The sequence below is a fragment of the Canis lupus genome, chromosome 10, assembly GCF_011100685.1.
Source record: "Canis lupus familiaris isolate Mischka breed German Shepherd chromosome 10, alternate assembly UU_Cfam_GSD_1.0, whole genome shotgun sequence".
Classification (NCBI taxonomy): domain Eukaryota; kingdom Metazoa; phylum Chordata; class Mammalia; order Carnivora; family Canidae; genus Canis; species Canis lupus.
This window is the reverse complement of record NC_049231.1, coordinates 33,397,305-33,422,998: the sequence shown is the minus strand read 5'-3', so window position 1 is coordinate 33,422,998 and position 25,694 is coordinate 33,397,305. Positions and strand designations below refer to the sequence as shown.

At 43.0% G+C, this 25,694-nt stretch overlaps 1 protein-coding gene and 1 long non-coding RNA gene across 7 annotated transcripts in view; one reads left to right on the top strand and one right to left on the bottom strand.

The window, feature by feature from the left end:
• The window catches only part of LOC111097677, a 32,376-nt gene extending 17,823 nt beyond the window's left edge, over positions 1–14,553 (bottom strand). For 2 of the 3 annotated variants that reach the window (XR_005365693.1, XR_005365692.1), the window contains exon 1: positions 14,423–14,553. This is a non-coding gene — a long non-coding RNA (uncharacterized LOC111097677). Of the gene's footprint in view, positions 1–3,724; positions 3,910–14,422 lie in introns of those variants that run through there. The other variant, XR_005365694.1, reaches the window with a different exon arrangement.
• The window catches only part of TCP11L2 (t-complex 11 like 2), a 38,604-nt gene continuing 26,900 nt past the window's right edge, over positions 13,991–25,694 (top strand). The window contains exons 1-4 of one of the 4 annotated variants that reach the window (XM_038550797.1): positions 14,007–14,316; positions 15,465–15,603; positions 22,614–22,805; positions 25,469–25,604. In XM_038550797.1, the coding sequence (XP_038406725.1) occupies positions 22,649–22,805; positions 25,469–25,604 (293 nt within the window). In that variant the 5' untranslated portion in view covers positions 14,007–14,316; positions 15,465–15,603; positions 22,614–22,648. Of the gene's footprint in view, positions 14,317–14,913; positions 15,061–15,464; positions 15,604–22,613; positions 22,806–25,468; positions 25,605–25,694 lie in introns of those variants that run through there. The other 3 variants (XM_038550799.1, XM_038550796.1, XM_038550798.1) reach the window with 3 other exon arrangements.

Here is a 25,694-nt window from a genome sequence, read left to right as displayed (position 1 = left end):
CGAGATACAAACAGTGCCTGGCACATACTAGATGCTCAATTAAAATTTGCTGAATGAATTAATGGTAACTTGCTTGACTCTACCTCACTCTATGGCCAAGTAGGACACTCACACAAAGACACACATCCCTTTAAATCCTCTTCTTCCTCTCCACTCCCCTTCTGACTCTTATAATATCCTTAGGAAAGCTTGCCTTTCATCTTCTCTTTTCATTCCCTTGAAGAAAAAAAATTTTGTAATCCTCTGAAGAGTCATGTCTGATTAGTAATCTGATGAATGCTACAGTTCTTGGGCTTCACACTAACAAAGCTGTCTCCTGGAGACCAAGCTATGCTGGAACTGATAAAAAAAAAAAAAAAAAGCCTCGTGAGGCCCCAAGCACGAGCAACCAAGAGTGTGTACAAGGTCAGGGAAGGGGGTTGGCTTCTACCTCATCATGGAGCCCAGTGAAAGGTTTGGAAGTTTTGGAAACATGCAGAGGTTGTCTGTTTGGTATGGACCTCGGCTATCCTATGGCTTACAGGCAGAGGGGTCCAACCATCTCTGCAAGCAGTGGATGTGGACACTTGGGAATCTCAGTAGGAGAGGCAAGCAGGGCTAATGCTGTGCAGTGTTTGTAAGCTCAGAGGCACCTGTCACTGCTCAGGAACAACTGGGGAGATGCTTTAAAGGAGATTCATTTGTAGCAGCATGGTTGGTAGGTGTCCATGGGGTCACAATTTAAATACAAAAAGGAAATGTAACATTATTTTCCACTCCCAAGTCTGTGAGGGCTGGAATTCTAGGGCTATACCTTTAAAAAAAAAAAAAGTGCAGAGTTGGCAATCAGAGTTAGGTATAAAAATGAACCAGGTAAATCAATCTTCAAAGTCATGGGAAGGGTCAAGAAGTCTTTAGTAAATGCACCCCGAAAATCTGCTACTACTTCTTCATTTTTCCTTCCTTAAATTAGCTTTTCCTTCAAGCATCAGCATGCTGGAGAAGTTGTTTCAAAAACTATATTCACTTTTTTTTTTTCAATTATATTCAATTGCTGGCATTGTATCTTCATTATAAAGATTTGGCATGTTGAAGACATTGCTTGAACAGTGTTTTGTGAGTCACCTAAGGAACTTTGAGTTCCATATGTGCAACTAGGCACTCTTGCAAAATATCCACTGAAAATTTTTGGAACATAATTTGTTTGTAAATTAAAGCTGCTCAACAGTGAGTTGTTTGAGCTCTGATGCTTACTATAAGTAGAATGATCTTGGTTAATCCATTTGCTGTGGCCCAGAAAGTTTGCTTTTGAAGAAGAGAAAGGGAAGTAGGAGTTTGAAAGGATGGGCAGAAGGGTGACCCTGTCTGTTTGGAACAACAGCATTGATCTTCTCCAGGAATGTGGCTGTTAGCTGGACAGTAGCCATGATAAAGACCATTAATTCTGATTGATGGTATCTGGTGAATTAAGAGCATCTCATGCTCTTTCAGCATTTAGAGATATCTGTTCCAACTGCTCCAACCTGCCTCAAACCATATATTACCTGGCTAATAGAAAAGCAGCATATTACCAACATATGCAGAGGGTGTGTGTGTGTGTGTGTGTGTGTGTGTGTGTGTGTGTGTTGAGGAAGGCAGGCTGGTTCATTTTGCTAACCTCCCTTGAAAGCCTGCTGTAGCCAGAGCACTGCTGGAAGAGCTGGTAGTGGAAGGGTGGAGTGGGGAATCGTTATAGAGGTAAATCAAACCTGGTTCCCATTTTCAAGACAGTGAAAATTCAGAGGACAAAAGAACATGATTAGAAACAAACTCAAAAAGGATGCTCTAAGTAACACTTAAGGTCACTTTCACACCTGAGATTTTATTATTCTGCTCTGTTTATCCACCAACAAATATGTATTCAGGTCACCTAGGAGAAATTGAAACAGAGGCCCATGGGCAGGACAGAGAAGGTCCTGTCATTACTTCTAAACGTGGGGCTGTAAAAGGTCATAATGCATATGGCATCTAAGCTGAATCTTAAATGGTGAGTAGAAATTTGGGAGGTAAATTTGTGGTATCAATGCACTGCAAGAAAAGGGTAGTGTGTAGAAGCATGGCCACAAATTCAGGGACCAATGGGTGGTTTAGTGTCCCTAGAGCATAAATGGGATTTGTGGTAGTTTTGAAATATGTTTACAAATTATTTTATATTTTTACAAAATAAATGAAGTTAAAGCCAACTGTTCCAAATCTAAATAACAGCCTGCATTTCACTCTCACAAAGTCCAAGTGACTATTTCTAATCAGAAGGCAGCCAGGGACCTGGGTTCCTTCTATCTTGTGATTCTCTCTTCCAAGGCCTTCCACATTGTCTGCACACAAGTCATGGATGGGGAGAGTGGTGTTTAAGAGCCAGTCTGGGAAGTGTACTCATTACTCTCCTCTATTCTTTTGGCCAGAACTCAGTCATATGTCAATACCTAACCACGAGGGAGGCTGTGCACTGAGAGAAAAAGAAAATAAAATGGATATGCATGGCTCATTAGTCTCTGACATACGTTCTTTTTTTTTCCTTCAGTAGGCTCCACGCCCAGTGTAGAGCCCAGTGAGGGTCTTGATCTCACAGCCCTGAGATCAGGTCTCTCAGGGCTGTGAGATCAAGACCTGAGCTGAAATTGAGAGTTGGACACTTAACCAACTAAGACACCCAGGCACCTGAAATGATGAAAGTATTGTTTTACCTGCTAATGTCTTTAAAGTAGGCTTCATGCCCCACATGGAGCCCAATATGGGGCTTAAACTCACGACCCTGAGATCAAGACCCTGGGCTGAGATCAAGAGTTGGATGCTTAACTGACTGAGCCACCTAGACGCCCTTCTGACAGATATTCATATTACCTACATTTCATTTTTTTTTTGCAGGATTTCAAGTGATTAGGCATTATTACTTCCATTTTATAGATGGGATAGCTCAAACTCTAAAAGATTATGCAGCCAGCCTAAAATCATATAACTGATAGATGATAAGACTACATTTCAAATATAGGTTTATTTTAATAAATCTACCCTATTTTATGCTAATTTCTGCCATCCCTGCTACTATCCCCCAAAGGAAATATTTAGATTGTTATGTATCTTTATAAATAGCTATAATTCTTTGAAACACTGCTTTATCAAACACGGGTTTTCACAAAGCCCTGAGGAGTCCTAACTGATCCTTAATCTTTCTTGGTTTGCCTAGAATTTGTTTCAGCTTATCCTTGCTCCAGAAAACCTATCTAGATTTTCCTCAAGAACCTCTACATTCAGCTCTTACATAGCATCTGTTCTTCTGAACAGGACAACCAGATCTGTTTCCAATTTAAACAGACATAATGGAATATGCTTCCTTCTTCAATTTCACAATTAGCTCTCTGATCCCTCTGATTAACTTGAATATTTCCTGGCTTTCAAGCAAAGCAAAAAGAAGAAAAGAACTGTTCTATTTAAAGTTCATCAGAGTTAATTTTTTTCTCCTAATCACTGAGGTCTTGTCAACTAGCTTTATGCCCTCCCAACCAATATTTAGTTCTGCCTGTAAGGTCATCTTATTGATTGGTCTGCACAGCACTGAGTGCATGCACGTGCTGCATACACATTACACAGTGATGGGTGCTGTGTAAAAGAGTATAGAGTAATGTAAAGACACAATTGTTGTCTGACAGTGGGTTTGGGGCATATATCAGCATTGCTCACTGTGGGCTTCAGTGCGTAGCAGAAGTACCTCCGGTTCTCTTGGCATCTGCAGAGAGGTACACTTGGATGAGGGCACAGCCTGGCAATGACCATGCCCAGAAGAAACACGGTGCTTCCAGCCATGGCTACCAGGCAGCCTGTGAGTTAGACGTGGCTGTTGAGAGGAACACCAAAGAACACTAGCAGCCCAGCTTGACCCAAGGTGCTTGAATTTGGGCACGACCTTTCCTGTTAATGGAAAAGAATACCTCAAACTCCAGGCAGTTCAGTCAGGCAACGTGGGATGAGCATCCTAGTTGAGCACCTGCACAATCAAACTGCTTGTTGTGAAGATGAATTGGACATGGTCCTTAAACCCAAGGAACTCATGGCCTGAAATGAATGACTTTCATGTAATAAAATTGTTACAGGGCATGTGTGATTGATACATGCTTTCAAAGCTTGCCTGAAGTCTGATTTTCTATCTAGTGGTGCTTAGCAGAATTCTCTGGTGAAAATGTTGCTAAAGGCCCTTGTTTTCTTCATGGAGGTAGCATAAATGCCTAGGGCCCGTGAACCATTCAAATGAATGAAGTAGGCCACAGATAACACCCAGGGTCTGTGGCATGCAAATTCTGACAATATATCTGTGGGCTGAAGCCCGCTCATTGCAATGCCCTCTACCCCAAGCTTACTTTTTTAGTTCTGGGCCCCCGAGGAAATCTCTTAGCACTGTCTGCCTAGATCTAGAAAATGTAGTGAACTTCTCACCTCATATAGCAGAAATCATGAACCTCCCAGTCTGCATGGGGTACCCAAGTGAGCAATTTACTGCTATTTTTGAAAAATGTAAAAACAGCACTGAAACAGTTTAAGTCAACCCAGATTTTTGGCTAAACAGTGCCAAGTTTCTCCCATGTCAGTTAGGCTAACTTCAACCACAGTTTTCTACAATAAATTTAACCCAAATACTGTATCGATAAGCTTGCATCTAATCAATTGAGTTAACTTTTTATCCCTGTCTCTCCTTAGATGCCACTCTCTCTGGGAAACACTACCTGGTCCTCAGGGTCTGCATTGTGTGTTCCTCCGCTACAGCTTGGATTGACCTCTATTAGTGAAGGGATATTTTTCAATAAGTGAAAACATGACTCTATAAAAGAACACCAACACAGGTTTTAAAAAGTACTCATTTTATCAATTAAAAGGGTAGCCAGGAAAATGATAAAACCAGTTTAAGGAGCATTTGAGCAACGGAGGTTTATACAGCCCAACACAAAAGCATTTTTTTTAAATCTTAGAATAAGATGACCGGGTTAGTTACAAAAGTGGCTAATATCTTATAGGTCAACAAACAGTAACCTGTGGGGTTATCTTCCCTGCAGAACAGAATTTCATTTCATTTGTATTGGTAATAGACAAGAAGCATCTGTGGTATTATAAGTTTTCAATAAATTAACATCTACCTTTCCAAAACTGTAAAATATCTGAACCAATAGTAAATAGGAAGTCCAACAAAGGTACAGAGTCTTAGTGAATTATTTAATCCTTGAATGGGTCTGCTGCCGTATGGCACACTACACAGCACTACACCGAAAAGACATCCGGTAATCTTTTTTGCCTATTTCCAAGTTTTTGGACCATGTTTGGATGAATACCCAAGTTTCGGGGAAATTTTTCTTAATATAATACAGTATACATTATTATTATTAACTAATAATAATGATAAAACAATTGTTAAGCTTTACTGAGCACCAGCTGTGTCAGGCACATATATTTTCTCATGCGTGTGATATTAAGAAGGTATTACTACTCACCCATTTTCCAGATGAAACTGAAGTTTAGCTTAACCCCCAAACACTCAGCTCATGACAAAGCAGGCATTAGAAACTTGATCTGCCTGTTTGACTCTGTGTCTGTGCTGCTAGCCACCATAGCATTTGTCATATAGTAGTAAAATAGCCCACTTATTTGCCTATCTTCTCACTAGACTGTGAGTTCCACAAGGGTAAAAATCATGGTTTCTTGATCATTGATATTTTCCTTGCATCTGTTGGTATCCACCACATAATAAGCCCACAATAAGTATTTCTTAAAATTAAATTAAAAATGGGGCGCCTAGGTGGCTCAGTTGGTTAAGTGTCTGGCTCTTGATTTCAGACTCAGGTCATGATCTCAGGATTGTGAAGTTGAGCCTTGAGTCAGGCGCTGCACTCAGCACTGAGTCTACTTAAGACTGTCTCCCTCTTTCCCTCTGCTGCTCCCACCCCCCACTGCACATGCTCTCTCAAATACATTTTAAAAAATTAAATCGAACATGTAAAAGTGGAGAACCAGATTCCAATTCTAGCACACTTTTTATTGGCTCTTTCATCCTTCTCTTAAATTAAAATATCAGTGATGGTCCTTATTTTCACCTTTCATTCTTATCAGTAGCAATATTCACAATGGTGATGGGGTGAGGTGTTTTAACCAATATAGTCTTTATTCATTTATAGAATTAAAAAAATTTTTTTAAAGATTTTATTTATTTATTTATTTATTTATTTATTTATTTATTTATTTATTTATGAGAGACACACAGAGAGAGGCAGAGACACAGGCAGAGGGAGAAGCAGGCTCCCCTGATGCAAGACTTGATCCCAGGACCCCGGGATCATGCCCTGAGCCAAAGGCAGACGCTCATCCACTGAGCCACCTAGGCATCCCTCATTTATAGAATTGTTTATAAAATAAGCATTTGCTGAGTGACTCACACATGCAAGACTCCACTAGGTATGATAACAGCTCTCCCACTAAAATGTAGCTTTATGAAATTGAATCCTGGGCTATTTCTTGAGTGCCCCATCAGCAAATACCAATCTAGAATGTAGTTCTCCTGATAAAATGCCATCAGACATAACTTTTAAAAATATAAACAATCCCTTCTTACCCTTAATGAAATTTACCATATTTGTTGTCTAGCTCCTTCTCCGCTTGTGTTTGTTGTCAGACACCCTTTCTCTTCCCTTCCCCTGCCCTGCTATGTCTTCAGGGAGGACTGAACTCTGGATATTACATTTCCCAGCTTCCCTTTTGAACTGGCTTCAGGCTGGGTTTGGTTAATGGGTGGCCCTGGAGGGAGACAGGAGGATGGGAAGAAGGGAGAAGCCACCACTCCTGTCCCTTCTGTTCCTCCCCTCAACCCACAACTGCCACGCCACACGTTGAGCAAACTTCTCCAGTGGTGGCTTATCTCCCCAGGGGTTCTACGTTCATCTCTTCACCTCCTACTGGACAGTCCTGACTCTCAGGCTCTGCTTTTGTCCCTTTGTTCCTTCAGCTCTAGGGAAAGAAGTAGCTTCCCACTGATTCTATAATCTGGGTTGTTTGGCCATCCTGTAAGAGCTCTTCCTGGGTATAATGTCTTTGCCTATTGGATTCTCTCAATTGAACTAAGTGGAACAGCCTATTATTTTTCTGAATGGATCTTGACTGACTGGTCTGATGAGTAGAGAATAGCAATATTCACATTAATATATAAATATTGGGCGATCTGTTAGGCTCACTCATTAGCTAAGTAAATGGCTCCTGTACCACCAACTTGATGGATCAGATTTGTTTGTGCCTTGGCATCATATTAAATTATCACATGTCACAGACATTTAAGTTGCTCAGCACCAATTGACACTGTAAAGATTATGTCAGTAAATAACAAGAGTACAATAAGAATAACTGTGATTTATTGGTCCATACAATGTACCTGGTACTCCACTCAACTCCTTATACATAGTATCTCTTTTAATTCTCCAATAAACTAGTTGGGGAGGGGTATTTGTTCTAGTAAAGAAGCCTAGTGGCAAATAATAGACACCTACTTTGAATAGACATACCAAGTGCTCTGGGGTAGTTCATGGAATTTAGATGACGGCTGAAAAACTAGGCTTGGGAAAGAACTGAAGGAAGTCACCTATACCTAAGACCATTCCACAGGGATGATCTGCCATTTGGACTACCATTTGAGAAGCTGGGCCACCAAAATGACAAATGGCCCCCACAATGTCATCATCCCCATTTTACACCTGTGAAGATAAAGGCATTTGTATAACGAGTGCTAGGACATGGCTATAAGCCCTCTGGTCTGCCTGAATCCAAAGCACACCTTCTACCATTCTACATTTGCTTTTTATATATGTATGTTAATTGATTTGCTCTTTGAAAGTTTTGATCTTGGGACACCTGGGTGGCTCAGCGGTTGGGTGCGTCTGCCTTTGGCTCAGGGTGTGATCCTGGGGTCCTGGGATCGAGTCCCACATCGGGCTCCCTGCAGGGAGCCTGCTTCTCCCTCTGTGTCTCTGCCCCTCTCTGAGTGTCTCTCATGAATAAATAAATAATTTTTTTTTATAAAAGAGAGTTTTGATCTACATAAACTTGTAAATTTTTAAAAAGTTTTAACTTAGAAATATAACCACAGTAGCCACCGTTTAAATGAAGACTTCAGTTTGAGCATTAATATTCACGTGTGCACAATTCTGTTGTATTCAGCTGTTCAGGATTTGCTGAGTATGTACATGCAGGTGCACTTGTAACATAAACAATGTCACGGCCAAGCATGCGTCTCAGGGAATTGGCCAGAAATGCTTTGTAACTGTTCTTTACTCCAGATTTTCTTGCAGCAGAATTTGCTTTTTTTCCCCTTTCTCTGACTGCTTCATATATATATGAGAGAAAAACATAAACGGCTTCCTATTTTAGGAGAGCTGGCAGCAATCCATTCTCCTCACTTCCTGGAAGACACAAGCACCCTTCCAGAGTAATGTAATGGAATGTGCTTATAAATACCATGAGTGCTTAGTTGATATAGTGCTGGTATGCTTGTTGACAGATTGTTATGGAAATTAGATAATTATGCTACTAATGGGTGATACGTTGCATGTGACACCGCGAGCATGTATGAGTGTGTGCATGTGCGCGTGCATTTGTAGAGTAGCCATCAAATGAGTTCTGGTTTCTATTCTTGACCTGCCAGTTCAATGAGTCACTGAATATCACTTTGGTCAGTCATAAACCTCAGTGCCCTCATATAATACCTTCCACTAGAACACACAGCAACTCGGGTCAAAGCTACTGTACAGACTGTAGCTTTGTTCTGACTGTTCGGGGCTCTCAACTTTTCATCCTCCAAAGGTAATAAAATTATTCAAGACTCATACCATTTTGAGAAAGAATTCCTGTCCCATTTATTACCAAAAGAAGGAAACCCTTAGTGGTGGTATGTTGGGGCACAACATGTATTTTAAATGAAAGTAAACTCCAGGCACCTATGTTGTCTAAGAGTTGGACTTGAAGGAAACAACCTAAAAAAGTAATAATTTTTACTTTTCCAGCAGAAATAATTTTGACATACTGTAGTGATGGACCTTTTGCAAATCGATTCCTTTCTATGGTTTATATGAAAAGTTCCATTGATTACCATGACTTTTAAAAATATGAATAAAAAGAAGATGGGAAAGCTATTTACCGTGCAGTGTTAATAGCCCACTACCACTAAGGTATATTTAAGAGGACAAACAATCATGAGAGTGCTCCATTGTACGGCAGTGTGAGTTACAGAGTAATATACGAATAATGAAATTGAAATACATTCTCCCTGTAAAAGGAATAGGCCATTAGTATATATATAGAATAAATCAGGAACATCTCCCACTCTACCTCTTAAAGAGTTTGGAGGGTAACTTTTTAGTCCATTTCTATACATTTTATAAACACAGAGCACACACACATATGCTCTCTCATCAAGCTCTCCCTTAAGCAGACACGGTATCACCCAACAATCATTGTTCTGTAACTCATATTTTTGTGTTAAACAGCCTATCTGAAAAGTCACATTTCTTAAAACTTTCCTTTATTTCTTCCTGTACTCCACTGGATATTGCAATGGATTTTTAAAGTGAGGGCATAAATGTTCATCCGTGGTTGGACGGACTAGGCAGGTATTTAGAAAATGACCACCTGCTGGCCCCAGAGGTCGGGTAGAGAGAGTGACTGTCTGGCCAGGGCTCTGTGCCAACACCTCTTTGGTTTCTCATAGTGCACTTTAGAGCATCACGTCTCCTTGGCCCCTCCCACTTCCTGCCCAGCCTTGCCTGCACTCCTGGTCCCACTCTCTTTGCTTTCCAGGGAACAACAGTGGTTTCCAGGTAAGTGGAGGGGGCCCATGGACGGTGAAAGGGATGGGTGGATTCTAAAAACATTTTTCCCTTTAGCATGTGAGGAAAGAGGGTCTGGGTCTGTATCTAGATGTGAAGGTACAGGCAACTGCAATGAGAAGTCACCTCCAATTTTATGCTAATTCAGTTCAGAGAAGGCAGGGGGAAAACTGGGTCTAGTGCTTTGGAAACTTGATCAAGCCTCAACATTTTGATAAATGGTCAAAACTGGTCAATGATCTAAATCTCCTTTGTCTTCAAGACCAAAAGAAAAGAATGACAAAAGCTGATGAGAAGGTAGGTCAAATTTTGAACATTTAGTTACCAATTACCTAGCTTGTTTTAGCTTAATTTTTTTTCTACCTTCTCCTTCTTTCTTTTTTTAATATTTTATTTTTTATTCAGGAGAGACACACAGAGAGAGGCAGAGAGACACAGGCAGAAGGAGAAGCAGGCTTCCTGCAGGGAGCCCAATGCAGGACTAAATCCCAGGACCCTGGGATCAAGCCCTGAGCCAAAGGCAGATGCTCAACCACTGAGCCACCCAGGTGCCCCCCTACCTCCTACTTTCTATTGTCTTTCCCCCCAACCCTTACTGCTTTTTTGGCCTTCCTAGCCCCTAGAGATAAAAAAAAAAAAGGTGATATTCCATGTATCAATGTTTCTACTACAGTGAAGTCATTATCTTATGTGAGGGATTAGTTTCCAAAGGGAGAACATAAGGCCAAAATCACATGCAGTTAAAATTATCTTTGGAAGGTCCTTTGATGGGTCATAAGATGTGAGATAGACCCAGTTTTGTTTTGGTTTGTTTTGTTTTTGCCTATGACATGGAAACACACGTTTTTTTTTTTTCTTTTTAAGATTTTATTTATTTATTTGAGAGGGAGGGAGGGAAAGAGAGAGAGGGAGAGAGAGAGAGAGAGAACAAGAGAGGGGCGAGGGAGGGGAAGAGGGAGAAGCAGACTCCCCGCTGAGCAGGGAGCCCAATGTGAGGCCTGATCCTGGTACTCCAGGATTACGACCTGAGCCAAGGGCAGACGCTTAACCAACTGAGCCACCCAGGTGCCCTGACAGAGATATGATTCTTCAACAAAGCACTAGATAAAATAAGTGATTTGAACAGGTGAAGGGAAAATAAGTACCTTTAAACTCTAGACTGATGTGCTTTGTGGAGAGATCAGGACCAGCTACATAATTTTCAAGATCCAGTGCAAAATAAAAATTGGGCTCTTTATTGAAAAATTATGACGAATTTCAAGATGGTAGCAGCAGAGCCTTAAACTGAGGGTATGGCTCTTCCAAGTGTAGGGCCTCATGCACACCCATGAAGCCAGCCCTGGGTAAGAAGCTTGAGGCAAAATGAGAAGTCTGAGAACTGAGATCAACTCAGGAAGAGAAACCTCACAACTCCCATAGAGAGAGCTGGGGGCAAAATCACTGCCAGTCTTTAAATTATTCTGTTGTGCTCCCTGCACCCTGTCCCATCTGAGTATATACAATTGAATTTACATTATGCTAAATCAGTACAAGTTGCAACTCCACTATTGAAGTTAAATGTTAAGAAAGTTAAGAAGTTGCAAATTCATATTAAAATTACATTTGCGGATCTTCTGATTTTTTTCAAGGACTCATTACAATTTAAAACTCAGATTTAAAATGTGTAAAGAGAAAATAAGTATTTCTATTTCTTCAGCTAGCAATAATTTTGATCAGCCCTTAAGTCATGTATGTGCCAAAGGCAGTAGAATAAATTTAGACTATTATGTAATTTATAGGTGGCAAACAAACTGCATTACTCTGAATTTTCTAAGTGGTTCAAAGAGCCAAGTTAGAAAAATTCGGTGTGAAAATAATTTTTAGAAGCTTACTTACCAAAGAGATCGCCTTTTAGACATTTTTTTTTTTCCAGAAGGTTGTCAACATATTTGAGCAAGGAGGATTTTATTCTATGACTGCTTGAGCTCTCTGAGCAAGAACGTGATTCAAGGCTCGTTTTTAAGGGAATTGCCTAATATTTTATGGTACTATATTTTTTCAAAGTGGCTTTTATATATACAAGCCAGACTGAGGGTGGTTGGTCAGGTAATTGACCAAAAGGTTTCCAGATAGCAAGTTAATTTAATGTCAAAGTAAGAGTAGATTGTGTTTCCAGGGTTATTTTCTCTCCCCAGCTTGGGTCTCTGATGTTATCCCACCTCTTCCACCTTAAGGTTCTCACCCCAGCACATGCTGAAACTTGAATCATCTGATTTGAAAAAAAAAAATTGCTTCATTGTGGCTTTGAGAGATACATATTTGAGCTTTGAAATAAGTGCCATGCCTAGGGTCAGGCCACTGGTCATTCAGGTAGACTGGATAACTTTCCTGACTCATGCTCACCTGTTCCAAGTTATGTAATAACACAAAAACAATACTTAACAAGTGCCTATAAAGCTAACAAAAAAGAAGCAAAGCTGCAATGTGTCATTGTCACAATGTCTAAAAGTTGGGGGGGGGGGATATTTTTGGTTAATCTTTCTGTTGTGGAGTTTTTAGGGTGGTGACAGCAGTTGTTGAGTGGTGGTTGTTATTTGGCAAGAATTGAAATTGGAGGCTTCTGTTACCCTGAGTGCTGATTCCAACAAATAATATAAACAAGGAAAGAACCTATGGGTGGCAACAGCAGTTTATCCTTAATCTCTTGGTTTGTATCAAGTTGTACTTTTTAGAAAGGAGGATAGAGGGCATAAGGAGACATAAATACAAATTTATAGAGATCACCAGGCATGTTTGTTCAGAGTGATTTGCCTAATAGTTTCAATAACTAACCCTGACTAGTGTTTACTGTGTATAGCTCTAAGCACTTCAGATGATTTATCTCATTCCATCCTCACCTTACCCAATGAGATAGTTATCACTGTTATCCATCAACCAAGATCCGATGGGTCATTAATGTCAGAGCCAGGGCTGAACCCAAAACAAGTCCATGTTGCAATACCAAATTATTTCATCCAGGATAACTGGCTTTCTATTCTCCTTTAAAATGTTGCCTGCCTGGTTTTTTTTTTTTTTTTTTTTTTTTCTAGAACCAATTTTGCCTCCACAATTCAGACATGATTTCAGCACGAAATAGAAATACTTCAGCCTGTACAAAATCCACTTACAGTCCTGCATGAAACTTTCCCCCAAATAATGCCAGTGTACAGAAAATATAGTGGTTTTTATGTGTGCGGTTGAGGGGAATGGTGTTTCTGTACATCCTGAAGCACGCCCACAAGAGCTGAACAGAACCCGCCCTGGGACTGCTTATTTACATTAACCACTGTCGACACTTCTCCAGGAGAGAGGTGCTGCCAAGAACTCTAGAGGAAGTGAGATGTGTTATCTTTTGCATGCACACCATGTTTGAAGTCGACGCCTTCAGAGAGCCTGTGTGGGTGCGACTCCCAGGAGCTAATCTTTCAGTCCAGGCATATGCAAATCTGGGCCGGTGTTTACGTGGAGGCGCAGACACAAACGTGGGTGACCAGGTCGGTTGCTGACGCGCGTGGGAACGCACCTGCCCTCCTGCATGTTGGGCTGTGAGTGTCTGTGCGGACGCGGTGATGTTGGGCACCCAATTTGGATCGCCCCGCCTAGATGAGGGGTGCTCGGGGAGCAGAAGTTCCACCCGCAGCCCCGGAGTGTGTACACCACCCACGCCGGGGCGCCCCGCACGCTCACGCCAGCCCCGAGCTCCGCGAGCGCGGCCACCAGCGGATTCGCGCGCAGCCCGGCCCCGCCCCCTGGCCGCCCGGCCCCGCCCCCTGGCCGCCCGGCCCCGCCCCCTGGCCGCCCGGCCCCGCCCCCTGGCCGCCCGGCCCCGCCCCCTGGCCGCCCGGCCCCGCCCCCTGGCCGCCCGGCCCCGCCCCCTGGCCGCCCCGCCCCGCCCCCTGGCCGCCCAGGCTCGGCTCCGCCCCCCAGCCCCGACAGCCCCGCCTCCATCGCCGGGCGCTCCAGCCGCACGGCCGCTCCAGTTCCGTAAACACTTTCCTCCCCGCCCCTAGCAGGCCCCGGACCGCACCACTCGAAGCCTGCGGGGGGGACGGCTTCCCCTCGCATGCAGGACGCCGTCAATCCGAGCTCTCCCCGGCGTCTTCCACCCGCACATGAGGACAGCTGCTCTGCAGTAGGTCAAATCTGCCAGAGCGCTGCTGTCGGAGCCGAGGGTGACCCGGATTTCTCCCGTCCCGCGGGCCGCCTCCCCCCGCCCGCCGGTCCCGCGGCTACGCCGTGGCTGCCTCCTCGGAGTCCCTCCCGGCCCTTTAAATACCGCGTGGGGCCCGGCGGGGGGGTTGCTGGGAGGCTGGGGGTTGTTGGGCCGGTGAGTTTTCGAGGTGCTGCGCGGTGCTCGTGAGGGGACCCCCGAGGACCCCCGACCCGGCCTCACTCTAGTCGCCTGTGTCCTCCGCCTGCCTCCGCGCCGGACCCGGTGCGTATCCATCGGGGAGGGGGTCGCCGGCTCCGAGGTGACCGGCCCGGGCCAGTGGAGCCCGACGCCTCGCCCCGGGGCGGCCCGGGGGCCTCCCTCCACCCACCTCGGAACTCTGTCGTGGGACTCCGGTGCCGGGGGCGTTAAAGCCCCGCTTCTTGCTCCCCCGTCTCCTTGACTGACCTCGAACCGCCGTCCCGCGTGGGAACGGGGCGCGGGCACCGAGTGGCCGCGGCGGGTGTCGGGGTGGCCGCGGGCTTCGGGCCCCGGAGGCGGCGGGGTCGCGCCTCTCGGCCGCGGTTTGCATCCTGCTGGACTCGGGCCAGCGACCGCGCCGCGAGCGGCTCCCCGCCCTCCGGGCCCCGAGAGGGCGCCCCTCCCGCCGGCGACCCCCGGCCCAGCGGGGGTGGGCGGGCCGGGCCGCGGGGGGCGCCGGGCGCGGCCCGAAGCGTGTGTTTGGGTTTGTTGCCGGGGTTTCCCGGGCACTGGGCTCGGCCTCCGCCGTCCCCTCCCCCAAGGGTTTGTTTTGACAGGAAACGTGCTGCTGGAGGGAGGGGCGGCCGGAGGGACGGGGGCACCGCCTGCTGGTGCGTCCCCGGAGCCGAGGCGGGTCGGGCCCCGAGCTCGAACGCCTGACCTCTCGGGGTGGCTTGAGCGGCCCAGAACTGCTCCTCTGGGTGGCACCACTCGGGGTAACAGCGCTGCTTTGAGGTGGCACGTGGACGAACAGGGTTCTGCGTTTTGGTTAGTATTGGGGGACACTTGCATTAGACCAGCGATTTCACGATGATACAAAACTTTTAAAATCAATGCATTTAAATGCAAAAATCTAGTCGAGATAGAGGTGATCGATAAATTAGGTTATAGATGAGGGTGGAGATGTGGAAACAGGCGTGAACAGTGGTACCCAAATGACTAGAAGTTTGGCAAATAATGGTCTTAGGTGGTTGTCCTGTTACGTTAACCTTGAGAAACCAGACAAGTTGTCCTTGTCCCCACTGCCCTCAGCCCCCAAGATCCCTGTGGTCCCATGATCTCCAGCCCAGCCAGAGACCCTGCTCTTTGCCACCTGCCGCGACCATAATGAGGTTATCGCAGTGGTTCCCACTTTAGGCGGCTCCCTGTTTGCTGTGTCCTCTTGCCTCCAGGGATTTCATACATCACTCTGGCAGCCCGTGGAGGTGGCCCCACTTGAGGTGGCCCAGGGCTGAAGATACCCAGTCATGTGTGGAAGCAGCTTCAGTGCCATTTTGTGAGGAGTTGAGGCCCCCAGAGGAGGAAGCACAGGTACTAAAATAGGCCAGCCAGGGGTGGGAGGAGAAGTGTTTCCAAGTGTGAAAAGTGCCTAGAAATCCTTCTCCCTGATGCTGTAATGTTATGTGTTGCATGAACATCTGCTTTCTCAGACAATGACTGGCTTGTTGGCCTTTATCTAGCTCTTTGTTGGCTCTAATTTGATGAAGACCAGTATTCTTTAGCTGAATGGAGCTGGAGCCTATCTCTCTGCTCTGTGGTTTATGCCTTGCTGCATATGAATAAATTTTTAGTACTGCTGTTTGGGACAGGTTCTAAAGCAGCATTTCGTGGAAGACGAGGATTTTCCACACCATCTACAATTTTTTTTTCTTCAGAGCCCAGTCTTACACCTCTGACTCCTTGTCCTTTACTACATGTATTTGAATGCTTGTCTTTGCGTGTGACCTTGATCTGGTCTTCAAGGATGACACCCACTAGATATTCCTTGAATTTTCTCATTTCCATGACCCAACCTTAGCTGGAAGAGTTCCATTCCTTAAACAGGACATTGCTGGAAAATCTGAATAATTCACCTCAAGATGTTTTTGATACTGATTGTAAGCAGTTAAGACTTTTGATAATATGTGGGTTTTAACTAGAGATCGTGCAGTGCTTAAGGAATGGCTCCCTGATAGAGGATTTTCATTTACTCTAGTGGGGTGGTTGAGAATTATTTTGGATGATAGACTCTTTCAGTGATGCCCTTCATGGTATAGTACTTTGAGCAGCCACCCTGGGGTAAGGTCAGCTTGTTACCACATATGCAAGTATCCACGTGGTTTTGGGTAGATCGATTTGGCAGACTGAGAGTGGAAAGGATGAGCAGCACACCAAATTTTCTCCAGCCATCCTAAAATAGTAGAAAGCGTGGGACCTTAGGGATCCATGCCCTGGATTTCAGATTTTCTTCAGCCACTGCTGTGAACCGTAGGGCAAGTAATTTAACCTCTCTGAACCTCAGGTTCTTATCTACAAAGTGAGGATAATAGCAGTACCTCAGCTAACAAGATTATAATGAAGATTCAAGGAGATAAAATACTTAAAGCACTTATGGGGGGGTGGTGGGACATAATAAATATACAGTAAATATTAGCTCTAATTGTTTTTATTTACTATCAGTGAACATTAAGAAAGTGGAAAGACACAATGTAAACAGTTCTTTGAGCTCTACAAACTGTGATTCTTTGCTGGTTTGAATTATCTGTGCCTGGGAAGTGTGTTGAGGTAGGCACTGGGAATTAGCAGAGACATGGCCCTTCCCACAAACAGCTTAATATTTAGTGGGGAGTCAGATACATAAACAGCAACCGTAGTACTTTAAGTGACTGCATTATGGGAATATGAGCAATATGAGTGGGAAAGGAAGAAGGAAACCCCAGGTTACAATATGAATAGGAATGTGGCTTGATTTGTTCTTCAGTGATACTCTTTGGGCTTCCCTCTATCCCAGGAAGTGTTCTCAGCTCTAGATGGCTAGTTTAGATGGAGTGAGGTTATCAGGGAAGGTCACTTGGAAGTTGTAACATTTAATTTTGAACCCAAATGACAACAAGGAGCCCATCCCAGGGAGATCAGAAAGAAGAACGTGCTAGGGGAGAGGAGAGCAGGTGCATGTGCTCCAAAGTGGGAAGTTTGGCATATCTGAGTAACCTGAAGAAAGCCATTATGTCTGTAGCGGAAGGGTTAGGGGGAGAGTGGCACAGGATGGTGTGAGCAGAGGCCAAATCACAGAGGAATATAAACCATTGCCAAGAAGCCTCTTAAGAAAAGGGAAACCACCTGGAGATGAACTCTTAAGAGGGATGATTTATTTGCCTCTTCTGAAAGGCTCTGGCCTATTTCCTGTTTTATTTTCTAGACACTGTTCAAGAAGGACATTGGGACAAGTCTGACTGTCTAGAAGAGCTTTTGTCATAGAGCAATATCTAAGCTATCTCTTCAATGGGAACGGTCAAAATCTAAAAATTGCAGGAGCCCAGACCATTCTGAATTAGATTTGAAATTTTGGTTTAGTACTTTTCTTTTAATCTTTTGCTTGGAAATAATTTCAAACTTACAGAAAAAGTTGTAAGAACAGTGCAAAGAAGTCCTTATTGTCTACCTTTTACTCATATTCACCTGTTAACATTTTGCTCTATATGCTTTATTGTTTTCTCTTTTTCTCATTAAATTATTTTAGAGAAATCTGCATACATTATGGCCCTTTATTCCTAAATATGTAATCACAGTACATTTATCAACTTTAGTAAATTTAACATTGTAATACAGACCGTAGATTTAAGTATTATAACAATGCTGTCAGTTGACTCAATAATAGCATTTTTCCCCCTCTGGTACAGGATCCAGTCAGGGATCATCTGTTGCACTCAGCTGTTAGGTCTCTTTTCATCTGGAACATGTCCTCAGGCTTCCTTTGTTTTTATGACATTGACATGTTTGGAAATCATGATTTCTTTTAGTAAGAATAAAATAATAATTGAAAATCTGTCATTTTCAAAATAAGCTTTTACAAGGAGCTTAAATACTTGACATAGACTATTTCAGTTAATCTTCACAATTCTATGACATAGATACTATTATTAGCCCCATTTTACAAATGACTAAGTTCCCTTTCTCCACTCAGTAAATATCAAGAGTCAGGATCAAGAACCCAGTTGACCTGACTCCAGAGCCAGGGTTCTTACTGTTTCATGGACATATACATTGTTACTGGTGGACCTTTGTAATTCTGAACCCATGCTGGACCATTTGCAAATGAATTTGCCATGGAAAGGAAATAAAGAAGTAAAGTTGGTAGTGTGGACACAGGCTAAGGAATTGACCAGCGAATTAAAAACCCATCTCCCCACCATCTGACATGGGACATGGGAAGAAGGCAGTGTCCCCTTCGGATCTCTGTATCCATTTCCTCCTCTCTAAAATGTCAGTGGTCATATTGCCATTCATTCAACAATAAATGTCAGCTGCATCCCAGTCATTGGTCTTGGAAAGAATTATATAATATTGAATTTATAAATGAGAAAGAATGCAATGAAAAATGTGATTATTCTCCTTGATGGGGACCCATTGTAGTGTTGGAGGCTTTGCTTGGAGTTATCCACTGTTTTTACCTTTGCCTTTACCTTTGGCCAGCAAGTAAATCCTCTAGGTAGGATGAGATGTGATGTTTCTTGAAAAGTTGTGTGGTTTGCTTGTGATCTGCCATGGCCGAAAGTTAAAGTAGGTCTAAGTTTGTCGGTATGAGAAGCATTACCTTTCTTAAGGAAAGGGACTGGTTTTATTATCACTGTTCTAAGAGAGAATCCAAAGTAGTTTTTAAAGCCATCTAATTACCCTCAGTGCCTTTTGAGTCAAGTAGCTTTGTCCCCAGATGACTTATATGGAAACCCGAGACCAAGAAAAGTAAGAACAGATGTGAAGGAACTTGCAGATGACCATTTACACTGGGATGGGCTGTTTGCTTTCAGCTTTTGTATTTCAGACAAGTGCAAGAGTACTTTCCTAGGTTAACTAGCAATCTTGTTTATCTGTAGGAGAATATATTTTTATCATCGGGGTGAAACGGTTCTCCCCCCTAGAGTTTTTAATGCCTAAAACGATAATAACAAGAGAAAAATGAAAATAATATTAATAATAACAATGATTTATATCCTGTTTTCTCTGTCAGACACTGTTCCAAGCACTCTACATGTATTGACTAAATGAAGTTTCACACCAACCCTAGGTATTATTAGTATGTCTGGAGGAGGAAACAGGCAATTTCTTTATAGAGTAATAATGGGCATTTGGGCTTCAAAAGAAAGTTTCTTGTTGGATGCACTAAAGCCCAGTTGTGCTATGGAGGCTTCTACCAATCAAACAAGAGTGTCTAAACATGTTGAAGCTTTCAAATTTTCTGTTGCATCCCCTGTGCCAGAAATTCTACTTCCAGTGAATTATTGGAAAGAAGCATAGTTGCACGTTATTAAGTATGTCTGCGATGAGTACATTTAATTTCTCAGAACATCTAGTGAAGCCTCATGGAACCCTGAGTTTATAGAACTTTAGCAATTCCTAGCTAAAAGGGACCCTTTATAGCTGATCCAACCTGCTCAGAAAAATGAGGTGAAGAAAGCCAATGTGATGTGCATAAAGTCACCCAGCAAATTAATGACAGATCCAGGCCTTAGACCCTAGCCTTCTAACTCCTACCCTATATCTTTTATTTTTAAATCTTTGTACTTTACTGCCTTGTTAGACACAATTAAGGAACAAACAAAGTGTGCTGTTCATCTAGAGTAGAAAAATGAAATGGACAGTTATAACTATTAACCTAGTTCATAAGTTCCAGTGGATGAAAGCTTTTATTCACCTTTACTTGGAAAAACAGCTAAAGTGAAGAAAAACGAAGAGCAGAGCATACAGAGCATAGTGTTATGGTGGAATGACAGAGGAAGATAACAAAATGGAAACAAGGTTTAAGATATTAAAATAAGACTGTGACCAGGACCAGGGAATATTGAGTCTTAAACCTAATAAAGTAGGTTTAAGTGGTAGATTCTCTGATCCAATGCTTTAACTTTGGCAGTCCCAGCCCTGTAAGTGTGTAGTGATATCATTTTGCGAATGTTCTGGTTGAAGCTGTACCAAATGGGATTCAATGATTCTGATTCACCTGACACTAAATGAATACTTGTCACGTACTTGACACTGGCAATGGACAAGACACAGTCCCTGCCTTATTAAGAAAAGTCAGAGAAGTAGCCATGGAGGAAAATAACTGTCCAAGGCACTCAGCTCTATGCCAGAGGTAGAGGACATGTGCTGCAGATGTGCAAAGAGGGGTGTCATTCACTCTGGCCAGGGAGTAAAGGCTTCCTGAGGAAGGTAGCATTTTCAAGAGATGCCTTCAGTGGGACATAAAATGTTGTCAGAGCGCGAGAGAGAAATCTAGAGGGAAGGGCAAGTATTCCATTTAGGATTGGGGTTTGGTGGAAGTAAAAGAGTTAGAGCTGACAGTTTTTTCTGTCCTGTATTCCTTTCCTCCCCAGCAGATGACAGTTAAAGCTCAAGTAGAGCTTTGCATGTGGTAAAGGGGGTTATTTCCCCCACTGGGGTTGCAAGGGTTCAGGGCTATTTTATAGCCTCTGTCAGTGGTGGTTGGCCTTGGGACTCTAGGGTAAGGTAGACCTCTCGGTGGTAGCTTCCTGGCAGCTCTGCTCAGCCTCCTAGTTAGTGGTTTTCTTCTGTTTGTGGAAGTGGTGGCCCCAGGAGGGGTGCCCTTGTGCGATTGGCAGGACTGAAGAAGGTTGTTTAGGGGAGGCCAGGGGCAAATGCCCTTGGGCATTTGACCTTTAATAAGTCCCTCTGAGGTTCATCTTTGTCTCTGTGACCACCCAAGGGATAAATTATGGCACCATTTCTCTCAACAAAGGCAAGATTCCCCCATAGTCCCACCCTGCCTCTCCTTTCTTGTGCTTCCTCAGCAATGTCTTGTTTCCCCTTTTCTTGTGTTCTAGACTCAGGCACACATAGTTGTAGGTAACTGGAGTTGAGAGCCATCAGTGTAGCGACCTGTCTCTCTTGTTCACTGTTATCTTTCCTGGTGCTGCTGCATAGTAGGCGCTCAATAAATATGAAAGGAATCATTGAAGAGACTGCGCAGGAGTTCTAGACATACTATGCATAGCTGTGTTTTCAAGTGTTTGTAGCTTTGAAAGCTCTGTATATCTCATTGCATGGACTGGCTCAGGTTTAAAGAGACTCCATGAATCCTTCTGTCATTATTGTCTGTTCAGGATTTGAGGTGCCTTCTTCCTCAGGCCCAGGTTCCCCTCAGTGTCAGCTAACACCACACCTATCAGAGCCAGCTCTCTCTTGGGCCTTGGCTGAGGCTCCTGGGCTCAGGCTGGGACATCCTGTGTGCTCAGGATATCCTTTCTAGATGGTGACTGGGCCCATACCTGGGAGGTAGTCTAATGTCTCAGATACAGCACTGGATGTAGATAAAGTCAAGGGACTGGTTTTATGGCATAGTAAGTCCCATTGTCCCCAGAGCCCATCTCTGACCCATGAGTCAGGATCTTTGGTGCCTGTTTGTTCATTGGGGGATAGTAGTACCAAGTCAGCCGTCAAGTGCAAACCCAGTGTCAGGCTTTACTCTTTATATCATGACAGTTCACAGGAAAATGGAGAAGAACCTGAAGACTTGCCAGCCAGAGATTTTAGTTAGTCTTCTCCTTTCCCAAGAGGCTCACGAGGAATTAAAGAGGCTGATTTCAAAACTATTTTACTTAGAACAAAGCCATAGGAACAGTAATAATAGCTAACATTTGGGCAGCCCTGGTGGCTGAGTGGTTTAGCGCTGCATTCAGCCCAGGGCAGGATCCTAGAGACCCAGGATCGAGTCCCCCGTTGAGCTCCCTGCATGGAGCCTGCTTCTCCCTCTGCCACCCCCCTCTGTCTTTCATGAATAAATAGGTAAAAATCTTAAAAAAAAATAGCTAACATTTTGGTGCTAAGCACTTTAATAAAATTAAGCCTATTTAATCTTCAAGCAACCCTGCAAGTTTAGTCTTTCAGCCCAGTTTGACTCATGAAGTAGGTGGTTTAGTGACTTTTGTCCCAAGGTCACATGGCAAAAGACAACATGAGCTTCTAACCTAGGCAGTCTGGCCTCAGGCCCCATTGTCAACATCCCTTTCCATGTTTTAGAAACCTAGGAACAGAGAGCCTGTGTGTCTTTTGCACAGTTTTAAAGGATCTGTTATTGTGAGAGCTGTTCCATGTTCACACTGTGTATGTCCTGAGTAAGTTCACACTTGGGGCGATGGAGTGTCTTTTCTGGGAGGTAGTCTTGAAGGCCTGGTAATAGCCTGACTGCTATGGGAAAGATGAGGTTATCTTCTAGGACCTTTCCAACACTGTGACATATGTGGGCAAAGCTGTCTACACTAAAAGAAGCCATCTGTGATGCCAGTGAAGTACCACAGAGCGCTGACGCAGGGTCTGTTTGTCTGCAGGTGCTATCTCTTTGCCCACACTTCAGTGACACAGAATGCCCTTCAATGGTGAGAAGCAGTGTGTGGGTGAGGACCAGCCAAGCGATTCAGACTCTTCCCGGTTTTCCGAAAGCATGGCTTCACTCAGTGACTATGAGTGCTCCAGGCAGAGCTTTACAAGCGACTCTTCCAGCAAATCCAGCTCTCCTGCTTGTAAGCTGATGGGGGAGCAGGGCGTGTGGGGGGAGAGGGTGATTCTAGGCATGTGTGTTAGATTTTAAAACTCATAAATGAGAGCAAAGTACAAACTATTCCTCCTTTCTAGATGTACCATAATAGCACTGCAAAGACAGGAATAAGTAGCCACTAAAGTTTACAATCTGCCCATTTTATTTTTTTATTATTATTTTTTTCCATCTGCCCATTTTAATTTGCATTACTGTCTCTGATCTGCTTTGGTTTTACTATAAATCAGGGCCTTAAACCCCATCTATCTTTTCTCTCAAGTAGTGGAAAGTCATTCCCTCTTGAGATCACTTCTTGGGCCATATTCTAGGATAAATTCAAATTGGTCTTTTCTGATAATTGCTGATTTACACGGAAGGAAGCTTGCCCCAATTCAAGGGTCAGGCAGGAAGTGAAATAATCTAAAGGGTTTCCTGCTGATTTCAAAACCTGTTGTGCAAATCACCCTAGAAAATTGCCCACGAAGAGAATTACTACACCAGGGGTGTGAGATTTTAATAGGTGGCCATGATGAGGGAGATGTCTTTTCCCTTTTTTGTGTGTGGAAGCTAGAGATATGTAAAGCAAGTATGTTTGGTCTTTTTATTTTAAGCTTTTTAATTGACATTTTGTATAGGAAATATAACACCTTAGACAAAGCAAGTGCAGAAAGAAGCAACTAATGTTTAATATAATCAAATGTACACTTCAAAAAGTTTGTTCATTTATGTTTATGTTAAATCTATATAATCTCATTTTTTAAAATTTGGAAATTTACATAAGTATAGAGAAAAGAAAACTTTGCCTATAATATCACCCAAAGATGAAAGCTGGTGGTACTTTGCCATATTCATTCTTCATGTTGGCATATGTATGTATATATGTATAGACTCTTCTCACTTAGAATTATGACTAAAACATGGTGGGCCTGGGTGGCTCTGTCAGTTAAGCAGCCAACTCTTGATTTGGGCTCAGGTCATGATCTCAGGATCCTGGGGCTTGTGCCCTGTTGAGCTCCATACTCCGCGAGGAGTCTGTTTCAGGATTTTCTCTCCCTCTGCCCACTCCTACACCCCTCGCTCCAATAAATAAATAACTCTTAAAAAAAAGGATGATAACTAAAACATTTACCCATGATATACATTTAAAACATGAAAAGGGGACCACTGAGCCACCCAGGAGTCCCTCTTGAAAGAATCTTAATGGCACAGAGAATTGAGAAAAGAATTGACTAGCAACCACCTAGCTTTCTGTGCTTTTTCTCACTCTTTATACTACATATGAGGTTGGTGCCTCTAACAGGGGACACAGGCATCCTAAAGAGGGGAAGTTTCACTAATTCCATGTATCACCGTTTTTCCCTTTCTCCCCCTCCTCTTCTAGATGGTCTTCCTCTTCCTTCTCTTTCTCCTCTGCTTCTTTAAAAAATTATTTTAGGTAGCAAAATATTGCCAGCCAGTACTGTTGTTTGAGGCAATGATTTTAATTAATTGAAGCTAAGAATTCCAATAGTGATTTTTAAAAGATTTTACTTTGTTAGAATTAGAATAATTTTTTAGAATAATCTTTAGGGGTAATTAGAATAGGGACACCTGAGTTGCTCAGTGGTTGAGCATCTGCCTTTGGTTCAGGTCATGATCCTGGGGTCCTGGGATTGAGTCTCACATCGGGCTCCCTTCAGGGAGCCTGCTTCTCCCTCTGCCTGTGTCTCTGCCTCTCTCTCTGTGTCTCTCATGAATAAATAAATACAATCTTTTTAAAAAAGTAATTAGAATAATTCTTTATTTACTACTTCCTACTGAGTAGATTATCCAGCTTACCAGATTAATTTTATTTTAATTATCTACATTTATGAAGTTCTTACTTTGTTCTTTTTTACTCAAATTACTTTACTTAATCACCTCAACACAGCCCTGAGGAGGTAAGTTATGCCGTAGTGAAGTCAAATAATATCTACCAGCAGTAGAAATTGGAATTAAACCTAAACATTACGCTATACTGCCTATACTTTTAGAAGTTGTAGTTTTAAAAAAATCAGTTATTTCATCTTGTCTGCTTAAATTAATGAAAGTTACAAATGACAGAATAAAAGTAGTCTTACCAAGTTCCTGCATATTACTGCGTAATAAGTGCAGATACCAAGAGGTACTAAAATGTGACATGATTTAATAAAAGAAAAGTAACTTATGATAGCTTATGTTAATAAGATAATTTCTAAAACATTTGAGAATTTGGGCAGTCCTTGTGGCGCAGCGGTTTAGCGCTGCCTGCAGCCCAGAGTGTGATCCTGGAGACCCGGGATCGAGTCCCACATTGGGCTTCCTGCATGGAGCCTGCTTCTCCCTCTGTCTGTCTGTCTGTCTCTCTCTCTCTGTCATTCATGAATAAATAAATAAAATCTTAAAAAAAATAAATAAAACATTTGAGAATTTATTATTAATACAGTAACTGAAACTATCAAAGGAGTTTTTGAATTTTTGAAGTCTTAAGTAATTAGCAGGGAAATCTACCTAATTTAGTATATGGTCGTCTTAACTTGTAAAACTCTGAATGTATATATTAGAATAACTTAAACTCTGTTTGCTTCGGGAGGCTTCATTCGATGGTAGCTTTTCCTCCATGACATGAACTGAGGCTTGTTTTTCTTTCAGCAACAAGCCCTCCCAGGGTCGTAACATTTGACGAAGTGATGGCTGCAGCAAGGAACTTATCAAACATGACACTTGCTCATGAAATTGCTGTAAATGAGAATTTTCAATTGAAACAAGATGCCCTCCCTGAGAACAGGTAACCCAGAGGCCTTTGTTTTATGTAAACCAAGCTGCGGAGTCTGTCTGTCTGTCTGTTTCTCTCTCTCTCTCTCTCTCTCTCTCACAC